Source organism: Mustela erminea, chromosome 1, assembly GCF_009829155.1.
Source record: "Mustela erminea isolate mMusErm1 chromosome 1, mMusErm1.Pri, whole genome shotgun sequence".
Classification (NCBI taxonomy): domain Eukaryota; kingdom Metazoa; phylum Chordata; class Mammalia; order Carnivora; family Mustelidae; genus Mustela; species Mustela erminea.
Window position 1 is genome coordinate 134,565,787 of NC_045614.1, and position 12,489 is coordinate 134,578,275.

The window sequence follows — 12,489 nt, forward strand, 5'->3', positions numbered from 1 at the left end:
CTGTTGGGATCTCCCTCTCCTCCGCCCATGCATGTCTATATATACCAAGGTTGCACAACCAATCACTCGCAGCCACATAGATACAAAATCCTAAGTTCCGCCTACTGGTTCGCATCCAGCCGCCATCTTAATGGCGTGTTTACTTTCGGGCACCGAGAAAGTCGTGTGGCACCCGGGGCCCCCCGCGGGCCCAGCCGGAGCAGCTTCCGCACCGTCGCCACCCAGCAGCGGCGACGGCTTGAGGCAGCGGCAGCCGAGGCAATGAGCGGGCACGGCGGAGCCCAGAAGCATCATCGCGCATGCGCTACAAGCCACTCGGGCACCGACATCTACCCCTTTTCTTTTATATTAGGCATGCAAGGCAGGAGATCGTGCCTGTCTTAGGTTGTCAGCTGCCATGAACATGCTTACCCGTCATCAGATAATTCCCCCTGGTTGGAGAACTCCTGGCTTAGGTTGCTATGTGCATGCAGCCAATCTTACCCGTCATTGACTACTGATCTAGCGCTGCCAGCCAGATTTGGGGAAATATACCAGCTTCCAGTGCCATGCAAGCTTGTACTAGCACCAACTGTTGCCTACATTGTTGTTTACGTAGTGATGCAAAACGGCAGAACATAAGGATTTACAACAGATACCCAATCCCGTAATGGAGCTATGTCAATCTTATCTGCTTAACTCTTTCGACAGATTAGCAGCAATAGAAAGGTCATTATAGGCCACGGAGGTTATGCAAAGTCCAGAAAGTGATTGGATGCATCCAGTCGTCAATAGTTTCTGGAGAATGTCCACTTGTTACAGATGTGGTGAGAGCTACAGCCGCTGCAGTTGCTGCAGCTGCGGAGGCTGCTACAGCTGCAATAATGGCTGCAGTGATCCCAAAGTCTCTTTTATGTCTTGAGAGCAATACAGGCGAATTGTTAGGATTTACAGAAACGGGCATGGGAATGAAAGTAGGTATACAGGAGGGAGGATGGCGGACTCATTCGTCAGTGGCATAGGGAACGGCCAGGCTTTCACTATTGCCCATTGGTGCATCTGTTGAAGGGATGCTGGTGTCGCCAGGATCGCTATCAGGCCAAGCATCAGGACGGGGCGGGCCATGTTGATTGATTCTTCTAATCAGTCGCTCCGGGACCCAGATAGGCACTTGGGCATCCTGTGGAAAAAGACAAACAGAACCTCTGTGCCATCTTAGGACCGGGTCAGGGCCTCTCCATTGGCCCGTGAGTATATCCTTTCACTTTGCCTGGGCTAGAGTGCGTTCAGTAACCGCCGCATGTCTGTCCGCTGCAGATGTACCATTATGGTCCAAGGACAAAAAATTTAAAATGTAAAGGGTGAGAGATGACTTGTAGTCATCCCCTATTCCCCCTTTTCTTATTTTTTGTAAGCATCGTTTGAAGGTGCCATTGGCGCGTTCAATTATTCCTTGACCTTGTGGATTGTAAGGTATACCTGTAGTATGGACTATACCAAATTGACTTAGGAATTGATGGATAGATTTTGATGTATATGCAGGTCCATTATCTGTCTTTATTTGTTTTGGGATACCCCAATCTGCGAAGCATTGTAGGCAGTGTGTGATGACTTGTTTTGAATTCTCCCCCGTGAGGGGAGTAGCCATTATGATACCCGAATAAGTGTCCACTGATATATGTACGTACTTTTGTTGCCCGAATTCAGGTACATGTGTGACATCCATTTGCCATAGGTGATTAGCTTGAAGGCCTTTGGGATTTACCCCTAAGGAAGGCTGAGGGAGTAATATGGCACAATTCTCACAGGTCCTTACTATATCTCTTGCCTGTTCTTTGGTGATATGGAATCTATATCTTAAGGTATTAGAATTCACATGCCATTTGCTATGGAACAGCTTCGCCTGTTCTAAGGTAGGGCAAATAAGTTGGAAACGACTATTGTGGTCTGCTAGAGCATTGCCCTCAGATAATGGTCCTGGTAGGCTCATATGGGCTCTGATGTGATCTATAAAAAATGGTGCAGTGTGCAGTTGCACAACCTCTTGTAGTTGCCTTAAGATCCATGGAATAGGTGAATCACTTAAGGAGAGGATGGCTGTTTCAATATTTTTTGTTGCATTTACCACGTATTGACTATCAGAAATAATATTTAGGGGAGTGTCTGAAAATCTTTGGAGCACTAGGAGCACTACTAGTAGCTCTACTTGTTGAGCCGACCTGGTAGGAGCTATGACTGGGTTCACGATTCCATTTATGATATAAGCTCCTGTGCCCTCTTTACTTCCATCTGTAAAGACAGTAGAGGCTTCTTTTAGTGGTGTCGATCTACTAATTTTTGGTAGTATGAATTCAATACCCTTTGTGAATTCTATAAGTGGGTGTGAAGGATAATGATTATCAAATTCTATTGAGTAAGAGGTGGTCAGTATCGCCCAATCATCTAGGGTAGCACATAGTAGGCGAATCTGTTCCTTAGTATACGGCACGATGCAATTGTCAGGTATGATTCCAAGAGTAGAAATACAAACAGTGATCAATTTGTTAGCTAGCATGGCTACTGCAACTGGATATGTTGTGATTATCCGAGGAAGAGTGTTTGGGAGGTACAGCCATTGTAAGGGCCCACCTTGCCATAGCACTCCAGTAGGTGAAGAAGGGGATGGAATCACTATGGCTTGGACTATCTGGTTAGGATCACATTTATCTGCTGAAGTCAAGGCAAGCCTGTCCTCCACAATTTTCAAAGCCTGTTTCGCCTTCAGAGTAAGGCTCCTAGGAGAGTCTAGACGGGCATCACCCTTCAGAATATCAAACAATGGTTGTAATTCTCCTATAGTTATTTTCAGGTAGGGTCGGATCCAGTTTATGTCCCCCAATAACTTTTGGAAATCACTGAGTGTTTGTAATTTGTCAGTTCTAATGGAGGCTTTTGAAGGTTTTACCATGGTATTGTATAGTTTCATGCCTAAATAGTCTTTGATGTTGGAAGCCTGTATCTTTTCGGGGGCTATAATTAACCCCCATGAATTTAGCTCCTTTTGTAACATTACTAAGGCTTCCGAAACTGTAGTAGAGTCAGATCCACACAACAATATGTCATCCATGTAATGGTAACACATTAAATCAGGGTAAGTCTCTCTAATAGGCTGTATGGCTTTAGAAACATACAATTGACACATAGTGGGGCTATTAGCCATGCCCTGAGGGAGGACAGTCCACTCATATCTTTGGTTAGGCTCTGCATGATTAATAGAAGGTAGGGTAAAGGCAAATTTAATTGTATCCTCGGGATGCAGAGGGATAGAGAAAAAGCAATCTTTTATGTCAACCACTATTGATGGCCAGTTTCTCGGTAAGGCGGTTATCATGGGTAATCCCAGCTGTATTGGTCCCATGTTCTGCATTTGCCTATTAATTTCTCTAAGATCATGTAAAAGTCTTCATTTACCGGATTTCTTTTTAATAACAAAGATAGGTGTATTCCAAGGTGAGGTAGAAGGTTTCATATGGCCCGCCTCTAACTGTTCCTGTACCAGGGCTTTAGCAGCTGATAGTTTTTCGTTAGTAAGGGGCCACTGAGGTACCCAACAGGGCGTATCTGTCTTCCACGTTATTTTCATTGCCTCAGTGGCCCTTACCGAAAACCCAGGCCTTGCCCCTTATATTCTGAGGTGAAAGGGATGGTGTCTATTTTACCTTGCTCCTGTTTTCCTAACCCTTTTCCTGGTATGTATCCCATTTTTTGCATCATAGCTATTGATCGGGGGCTGTATATAGTTTCAGTTGTCTGGCGGACGCTCATCTGTTCCAAAACGTCTCGTCCCCAAAGGGAAATAGGAATATTGCAGACATAGGGCTGAAAAGTTCCCCTATGGCCTTCGTCATCCTCCCACTCAAGGGTAGCTGCACTTTGATCAGGACTTTGAGCGATTCCTAAACCCCTGAGTGTTTGTTTTGCTTGTGTTAGGGGCCATCTCGGAGGCCACTCTTGTTGGCTGATGATGCTCTTATCAGCGCGCGTATCCAGTAACCCTAAAACTTTCCTTCCTTGCACCTTGAGGGTAATTATGGGCCTATCAGTCATATCCAGGGTCAGGCATGTTAGGTCAACTCCCGTAGACCCCAAACCTCTCATACCTTTTTCTTTTCCTTTACTGGGAAAGGCTTCATGATGGCTAGGGAGTATGAGAAGTTGAGCTATCTGATCTCCTGGGCTAATTGCAGTAACTCCCCTTGGTGAAGACACCAGTATCTTGATCTCTCCCTCATAATCTGAATATATTACCCCAGGGTGAACTATCAGACCTTTGAGATAAGTGGAGCTTCGGCCAAGTAATAAACCTACAGTACCATGAGGGGGGGCCCCCTCTTAGATCGGAGGCCAATGCTTGAATGCCCATCTCCGGAGTTAGGACCATTCGGGCGGCTGCTCTGATATCGAGCCTTGCTGATCCAGAGGTTGCGCGCCTTTCTCCGAGGGAGGATACCATGTCCTGGGCATTTGCGTTAGTGCCCCATAAATTTGTGTTGGGCCCCGGGGCGCGGGGCCCTGCTTCCCGTTTTTTGAGTAATTGGATTGAATCCAGTTATTCAGCGGCAGGGGATTTCCTTGAATATCTTTCTGGGACCTACATTCATTAGCCCAATGATTCCCTTTACGGCAACGAGGGCACAACCCAGGTGCGGGCTTGACTGGTCTAGGAGGTCCTTTACCCTTTGGACAATCCCTCTTAAGATGACCGTCCCTTCCACAAAGGAAACAAGCCTTGGAAGAACTCCTGGTTCCTCCATTGAAACTTCTTATCCCTTGGGCTACTGCTGCTGCCACAACTTGGCCCTGAACAACTGTATCAGTGATGTCTCGACACACTTTGATATATTTAATCAGGTCCTTAGACTTCCAAGGGCGGATAGCCTCTTTACACCATTTATTTGCTTGTTCATAGGCTAATTGTTTAACAAGGGGCTTTGCTTGGTCCACATCCCCAAATATGCACCTTGCTACTTGGAGCAGACGATCTACAAAGTCAGCATAGGGTTCATTAGGCCCCTGCAACACCTTGGAAAGTTGTCCCTGCAAATCGCCAGAACCCTGTATGGTCTTCCAAGCCCTAGTGGCTGCAGCTGCTATCTGTACATACACCCCTGGGGGGTACCCAATCTGATTGTTTTGTCCCACAAATTGACCTCCTCCCATGAGCATGTCAATATTCCAGTGGGGATTCCCTGACGTGGCGTTACGCCAGGCAGTTTCTGAGCTACACTCTTGCTAAGCAGTTTTCCATATCAAGTATTGTCCACCAGACAGAGTTGCTTTTGCCATGTTAGTCCAATCGTCTGGGGTAAGGTTCATGCTACCGACTGCTTCCAAAAGTGAAAGTGTATAAGCAGCCTGTGGCCCATAAGTAGTGACTGCTTCCTTAAACTGTTTAATAAGTTTGAAGTCTAGTGGTTGATGAAACCTCTGTTGATTTTGATCTTCTAACACTGGGTATGCAAGAGGGGAGGGTTTAGTAAAGTCCGTAATGTCCCTCCATCCTGCATTTCTACATTCTGGACAACCGCATGCCCCTTGGGAGCATGAAGTGTTATATGGTGGCGGCCATTCTGCAGGTGGCGCTATAGGCCTACATTCAGGGGTAGGAATTCTTGACCTTCTGACAGAGGGCGCTAGGGAGTCATATTTTTTCCCGGCTCCTTTGTATGTCTTTCCCTTTAAAGGTTCCTTAGGGACTTCCTCTTTTAATTTTAAGTGTGTCATGGCTTCCCCAAGCTCATCTTCAGAGGAGCTCTCCTCTGAATTTTCTCCCCCTCTGCTAGATCCTGCCTTAGAGGCTTCTCTGACCTGCTCCTCGATAACATTTTTAACCGTTTTATGGTTAGAGTCTAGCGGAGTGCCATTAGCCTTAAGCACCTCCGTCAGTAATCCTCCCATCTTAGTAAACTTTGATCCCATTATTTCTTGTCCTATGCCTAGGAACCCTTTTACTTCTCGTCCTATACTTAGGAACTTTCTCACTCCTCGTCCTATACTTAGGAACTTTCTCACTCCTCGTCCTATACTTAGGAACTTTCTCACTTCTCATCCTATACTTAGGAACTTTCTTATCTGAAATTTTGTGCACACTTACCGGATCGTTGCGTTCACTGAGAACTCCTCGGTGTAGGTTTCGGGTTTCCCGGGTTTCGGCACCACTTGTCGCTCTCGCCAGAAAGAACGACCAGGAGACCTCAGCGAAGCAAGCTTTATTTTCTGCGTAGCTGTTGGGATCTCCCTCTCCCCCGCCCGTGCATGTCTATATATACCAAGGTTGCACAACCAATCACTCCCAGCCACATAGATACAAAATCCTAAGTTCCGCCTACTGGCTCGCTTCCAGCTGCCATCTTAATGGCGTGTTTACTTTCGGGCACCGAGAAAGTCGTGTGGCGCCCGGGGCCCCCCGCGGGCCCAGCCGGAGCAGCTCCGCACCGTCGCCACCCGGCGGCGGCGACAGCTTGAGGCAGTGGCGGCCGAGGCAACGAGCGGGCACGGCGGAGCCCAGAAGCATCACCGCGCATGCACTACAAGCCGCTCGGGCACCGACACTTCCTGTCACACCTTTGCCGAGTCTGTTTTGCCAGACCATGTAAATGAATGTGCTGCTGCTTCTCCCTTGATCATCTGGAGCTGAACAACTCACTGCCCTATCCTCCCCGTATAAAAAGGAACACTCCAGAGCCAGTGTTTCTCAAAGGGCAGGCAGGGGGCCACCTGCACCAATATCCCTTGGGGACCTTGTTAAAAATATGTGCCCAAGGGGCGCCTGGGTGTCTCAGTGGGTTAAAGCCTTTGCCTTCAGCTTGGGTCATGATCTCAGGGTCCTGGGATCCAGCCCCGCATCGGGCTCTCTGCTCAGCAGGGAGCCTGCTTCCTCCTTTCTCTCTGCCTGTCTCTGCCTACTTGTGATCTCTGTCTGTCAAATAAATAAATTAAATGTGTGTGTGTGTGTATGTGTATATATATATATATATATATATATATATATATAATGTATATATATATATATTTCATCAAGGAAAGAAGAAAGATTAAACATGTAAATCTGAAATTTAAAAAAAGGAAGAGAGGGGCCTGGGTGGCTCAGTGGGTTAAAGCCTCTGCCTTTGGCTCAGGTCTAATCTCAGGGTCCTGAGATTGAGCCCCACATCGGGCTCTCTGCTCAGCGGGGAGCCTGCTTCCTCCCTCTCTCTCTGCCTGTCTTTCTGCCTATTTGTGATTTCTGTCTGTCAAATAAATAAATAAAATCTTAAAAAAAAAAAAAGGAAGAAAAATTTTCTGAGGAAAGTCCTTTTGTGGCTATTACAACAGCTCTCTAATAAGAATCATTAAGAAAATAAGAGAAATTCCCCAAAGTTTCATGTAGAAAGCACCATACTGGTTAACATTTCTCTTTTAAGTTATGGAACCATTTCTAACTCCCTGAAATTTTCAAAAGATAAATTATCATAAAAAGCAGAGCTGATTCAAATGTCTCAAGGGTAGGACAGAGTCAGGCCAGGAAAATGGACCACCCCCACTCTCCCTTCAACTCTGCTTCAATCTCTGTATCTTCTTTTTTCCTTCTCTCTTACTACACACTGGCTTGGCCTACATCCTGGTTCACAAGGTGGAAAGTACCCATTGATATCTGAGTTTCTATCTCCTCTGTCCCAAAAATGAAGCAAAATAAGGTTAGAATTTCTAGTCTACATTCCACATGCCCTCAGAGGGACTCTGATTGGCCCAGCTTTGATTCGGGTGCTCTGAGTATGTGAAAAGGGTCAAGAGAGTGGAGGCAAGTTGTGAGAACAAGGGTGTCCCCACTGTGATTAACTCTTGGCATGGATGAAGCCTAAGGATGAGAAAGAAGAGTCGGTTATTGGAAAATACAGATCCAAACAGAAAAAGCAGGTATGAAATCCATACTTCTATTCTCCTCAACATTAGGCATAAATATTTCACACATGACATTTGCTTATAAAGAGTCAAGAGTAAGAAAAACTGGTTCAAAAACTAGAAGAATGAATAAGAACTAGGAGATCTTTTCTACTCCATCTTCAATATTATTTTCTGAAATAAAATCAAGACTGCGAGACATACAATCGTTGCCTGGGAGGTTAGAAGCAATAAAAACAACAAAACAAAAACCCAAACTCAATTCTGAGTTTTAAAAGGGATATGTTTACTGAGCACTGTTCTGTTACTTTTTTCAGAAGGAAATTCAGATTCTCCAGTAAACTGAAAATGTGGTAGTAGTATGAGCTTCTGAAATATTTTGTTTAAATGGACATGGAGAGGTTAGCTACTGAACTTAATAAAAGCAAAATAGACCAAATAAAATACATATTTCAGAAGTAAATACTTTACAAACTAAGCTATAGGCTCCACTTGAGAAAGAAGAGCTCTTTGAAAGTTTTGATTAGTGAATAGTAAGATATCTTGTGTCCCCGAAAGATTCATTTTCAGAAGAACACAAGTTGCAGATCGTAGAAAATATTTACTGTCAGCTGTCACTGAGGTTTTTTTTTTTAATTTATTGTTTTACTAGTTTTTCATTTTTAAGTTGAACAGAATAATAAATCCTCTCAGCCTTTGGAGAGCAAATATTTTGAAGATAAATATCTCAATTTTTCTGTCATACTCTTGATAAAGTATTCTTGGGAAAGATGCATATTACTCATAAATATCTATGGTACATAATTTTTTAAAACAAATTTGAAGTTTAAAATATATACATGAATTTACATTGTATAAAAATGCAATTACACAGTTATACCTGAGGAGGGCTTCTATCATAAGAGAAGCCCTCCAGAGAATGAATAGTATTTTCTCATTTTTGGTGAGGAAAGTTGGCATTTCTTCATCATTTTGAAACACAAAGAATCTTCCTGCAAATATACTGTGATGGTAAGGGATACTGGTAATGGGGAAGTCTGTGGGCCTGTGGGGGCAGGGAGTCTATGGGAAGTCTCTGTACTTCCCTTTCAATTTTGCTATGAACCTAAAACATAAAATCTTTAGAAAAAAATCTTCCTGATCTTTAGAACATCATTTGAGTTTCTTAGATATGGAGGTGTCTAGTATCCCTGATTGTTGACTAAATTGTGAAGAAGAGGTCAATGTCCAGTAGGCCCACCACGAATAACATCCAAATTTGCATTTGTCCACATAAGCAATGACAACTAAGCCATGCCTGCTGCCTGGCTAATCCCAGTCATAAGACACTAGCAATTATTAAATGCATCTCAGGTTCAGAGATGTTAAAATGCTAATTTTTTTTAAAGTGCAGCTTAGAAGCCACTTAATTGTTTCATATACCTCCCTGATGAGAGAGGTCATTTGAGCTCAAAGAACTGAGCCATGCAAAAATCTGGGAGAAAAACACTGTAGGCAGAAAGAAAAGAAGTGCAAATGTCCAGAGGTAGGATGAACTAGGTGTGTGTGTGGGGGGGGTGTTTGTTTATTTGAAGTTTTTATTTAAATTCTAGTTAGTTAACATAAATGGTAAAATTGGTTTCAGATGTAAAAGTTAATGATTCATAACCTACATAAAACACCCAGCGCTCATCAAAAGTACTCTCTGTAATACCCATCACCCAGTTAGCTCATCTCCCAACCACCTTCCTCCATCAACCTTCAGTTTGTCCTCTGTAGTTAAGAGTCTTTTATGGTTTGCTTCCCTCTCTCTCTCTCTCTTTTCCCCCCTTTCCCTAAGTTCACCTATTTTTTTTTCTTTTTCCTAAATTCCACGTATGAGCAAAATTATATCATATTTGTCTTTCTCTGACTGACTTACTTCATTGGGTGTAATACAGCCTAACTCCATCAATATTGTTGCAAATGGCAAGACTTCATCCTTTTTGATGGTCAAATAATAGTCCAGCGTGTGTGTGTGTGTGTGTGTGTGTGTGTGTGTGTGTGTGTACATCTTCTTTATCCATTCATTAGGCGATGGACATTTGGGCTCTTTCCATAATTTGTTTATTGTTGATAATGCTGCTATAAACATCAAGGTGCATGTGCCCCTTTGAAACAGTGTTTTTGTATCCTTTGGGTGAATTTGATATGTTCAACAGAAGAAAAGATTGCCAGCATAACAGATAAAATGAGTCATTAATGGGGAGGGTAGAAGGCAGATGAAACAAAGTACTGTGTCCAGTTTTGGGGCTGGTTTCAAACACAGCAAAATGAAATGTTGTCCAAGGGTGAAGGCCATATATTGGTCCTGTGTCTATGTGCAATGATTTTATTTGTTCTACATCTAAAGACTGCTGATACAGCTACTTAACCAATGTCCTTAATTGAAGCTGAATGTCACTGGATTTTTTTAAGGTTATTAAATAATTAGGCTCTACAGAAGTCTCAGGAAGGCCCAAGCAGCTTGAGACTGACACTGCTTGCCCTCAGTGTTAGCTAGATGAGTATCATTCAGAATATCATCCCGAACTCTTGCATGTATTTCTACTGAGTGGAAGTCAGAATTGGAGACTCCCTTGAACTTGAGGCCCAGAACAAAAGGCCCTGACCACTGGGTCTGCCATATGCGGTTTTGCAGGTAGTTCACATGCAACTCAGGGAACATGGTAGGCTACAACCCAGCCCAGGTTCCACTAACGCAGCTGTGAGCCGCACCACACCGTGCCCACCAAACAAGGTTCTTTTTCTAATTTACACAAAGTCCCCATATGACCTAACTTTGGCGCATCCCAACTCCCCCCTCACCCTTCTGGTTTTTGTAACTATTCTAATTTGTTTTTATACCGCTTTCTAATTTTCACAGGGCTTTAAACTTACCCTCTTGTCACACAGGGCAATCTTCTTGCCCTGATTTTATAAACGAAGGATCAGCAAGACCATTGGTTGGTCCAAGGTTTTTCCCTGAGAGACCTTCAGCTGAGATCTCACTCTAAACCTTGTTCCTTAAGTGGGATTATAGGGTGAGAACCACAGCGCTGGCTGAACTGACGCACCAGGACCTGTCTTTCATTTTTGTTGTTGTTCTTTGTTTTAAGATTTTATTTTTAAGTAATCCCTATGCCCAACATGGGGCTCAAACTCATAACCCTGAGAGCAAGAACTGCATGGTCTACTGATGAGCCAGGTGCCCCATCTCCAGGACCTTTCTAACCACAGAATGTGCTTCTCCATCCTTTCATTTTTCACACTCACTTTTTTGCTGGGCCAGCACTCCTCGCTCCTCTTCTCCTTGTCTTTGAAGATGGAATAGCTGCTATGACCACTAAAAGTGGCTATTTTATTTCAAAAGAAAATCATCAATTTTTCACTTCACATGAACCTTATATTCTCACAATTTTTTCATGGTATAGAAGGGATATGTGTTAAAGAAACCAGAATAAAGATGACCTAATGGATTCAGATGTTATTCTCTAAATAACTTGTTCTGGTGTCTATAAATATGGTACCATTGCAGGGCATACCGGGTGACAGTATTTTCCCAATGGGTTTTAATCTCTTTGGCAACCTCACACTCTTCTTTCTATGCCAGGCTTCTTTTTGTTGAGACCTCAAGAACACAGATTTGACTTCACCCCAATGCATCCTAAACTCTTCCTAGGTCAGAGTCCAAGGAAGCATCCTTCATCTTTTCTTAGGTTGTGATCTCTCCCTTTGTCAGAAGGCAGGAACTCTCTCACTTTACTTATCTCCCAAATACTTTGTTAATGTAGAAGTCAGAATAATATTAATGTATGTATATGGAGACCGAAACAGGTGAATGAGAATGTATTTACCTGCTGACTACAAAGAAAAAAGACAGTGTAGCGCATTTTGAATAAAATAGAATTTATTCAATTTGACCATTTATTAAACTGAGGTTGTCTCTGTGCTTTTATGTTAAAATAGCCTGAGTTTTTGTTTGTTTGTTTGTTTGTTTGTTCATTTTTTAAAGATTTATTTACTTATTTTAGAGGGGGAAGGAAGGGCGCAAGGAGAGAGAGTCTCAAGTGGACTTCATGCTGAGCATGGAGTTTGACTCAGGGCTCGAGTCTCATGACCCTGAGATCATGACCTGAGCCAAAATCAAGATCCAGATGTTCAACCAGCTGAGCCACCCAAGCACCCCTAAAATAGCCTGCTTTTGAAAATGATGATGGTAACAGAAAGTTCTCCGTTTTGTTTTGTTTTTGCTTTTCAAAAAATGTCCTGAGTTGGCAAAATAAGGTCACAAAGCCATGAACGGAGCCATTGTCCTAAGGTCTGTGATACAGGGAGAGCAAATCCTCACTGTGGAAGATATTTCCATTTTCCTCTCATGTGTATTTCACTCTATGGCCACGACTGGCTCAGCAATTCTCAATCCATAATGGAAGCAACCTACTTTGCCAAAATGTTGTTTGCCATTATTCTGAGAATAGTGCCCAGAGAGAACTTATGTACCTATCAAAAAGGAAATGGCTAAATATACCATAGAACAAGAGATATCATACAGCAGTTAAAAGATGAGGCAGATGTAAATGCATGATAGTT

General features: G+C 43.3%; 1 protein-coding gene across 1 annotated transcript; it reads right to left on the reverse strand.

The window, feature by feature from the left end:
- Positions 1–3,615: 3,615 nt before the first annotated feature.
- LOC116590868 (endogenous retrovirus group K member 21 Pro protein-like) lies at positions 3,616–4,116 on the reverse strand. The gene has a single exon (XM_032343225.1). It carries the CDS (start codon positions 4,114–4,116, stop codon positions 3,616–3,618), a length of 501 nt encoding a protein of 166 aa, XP_032199116.1.
- Positions 4,117–12,489: the final 8,373 nt, after the last annotated feature.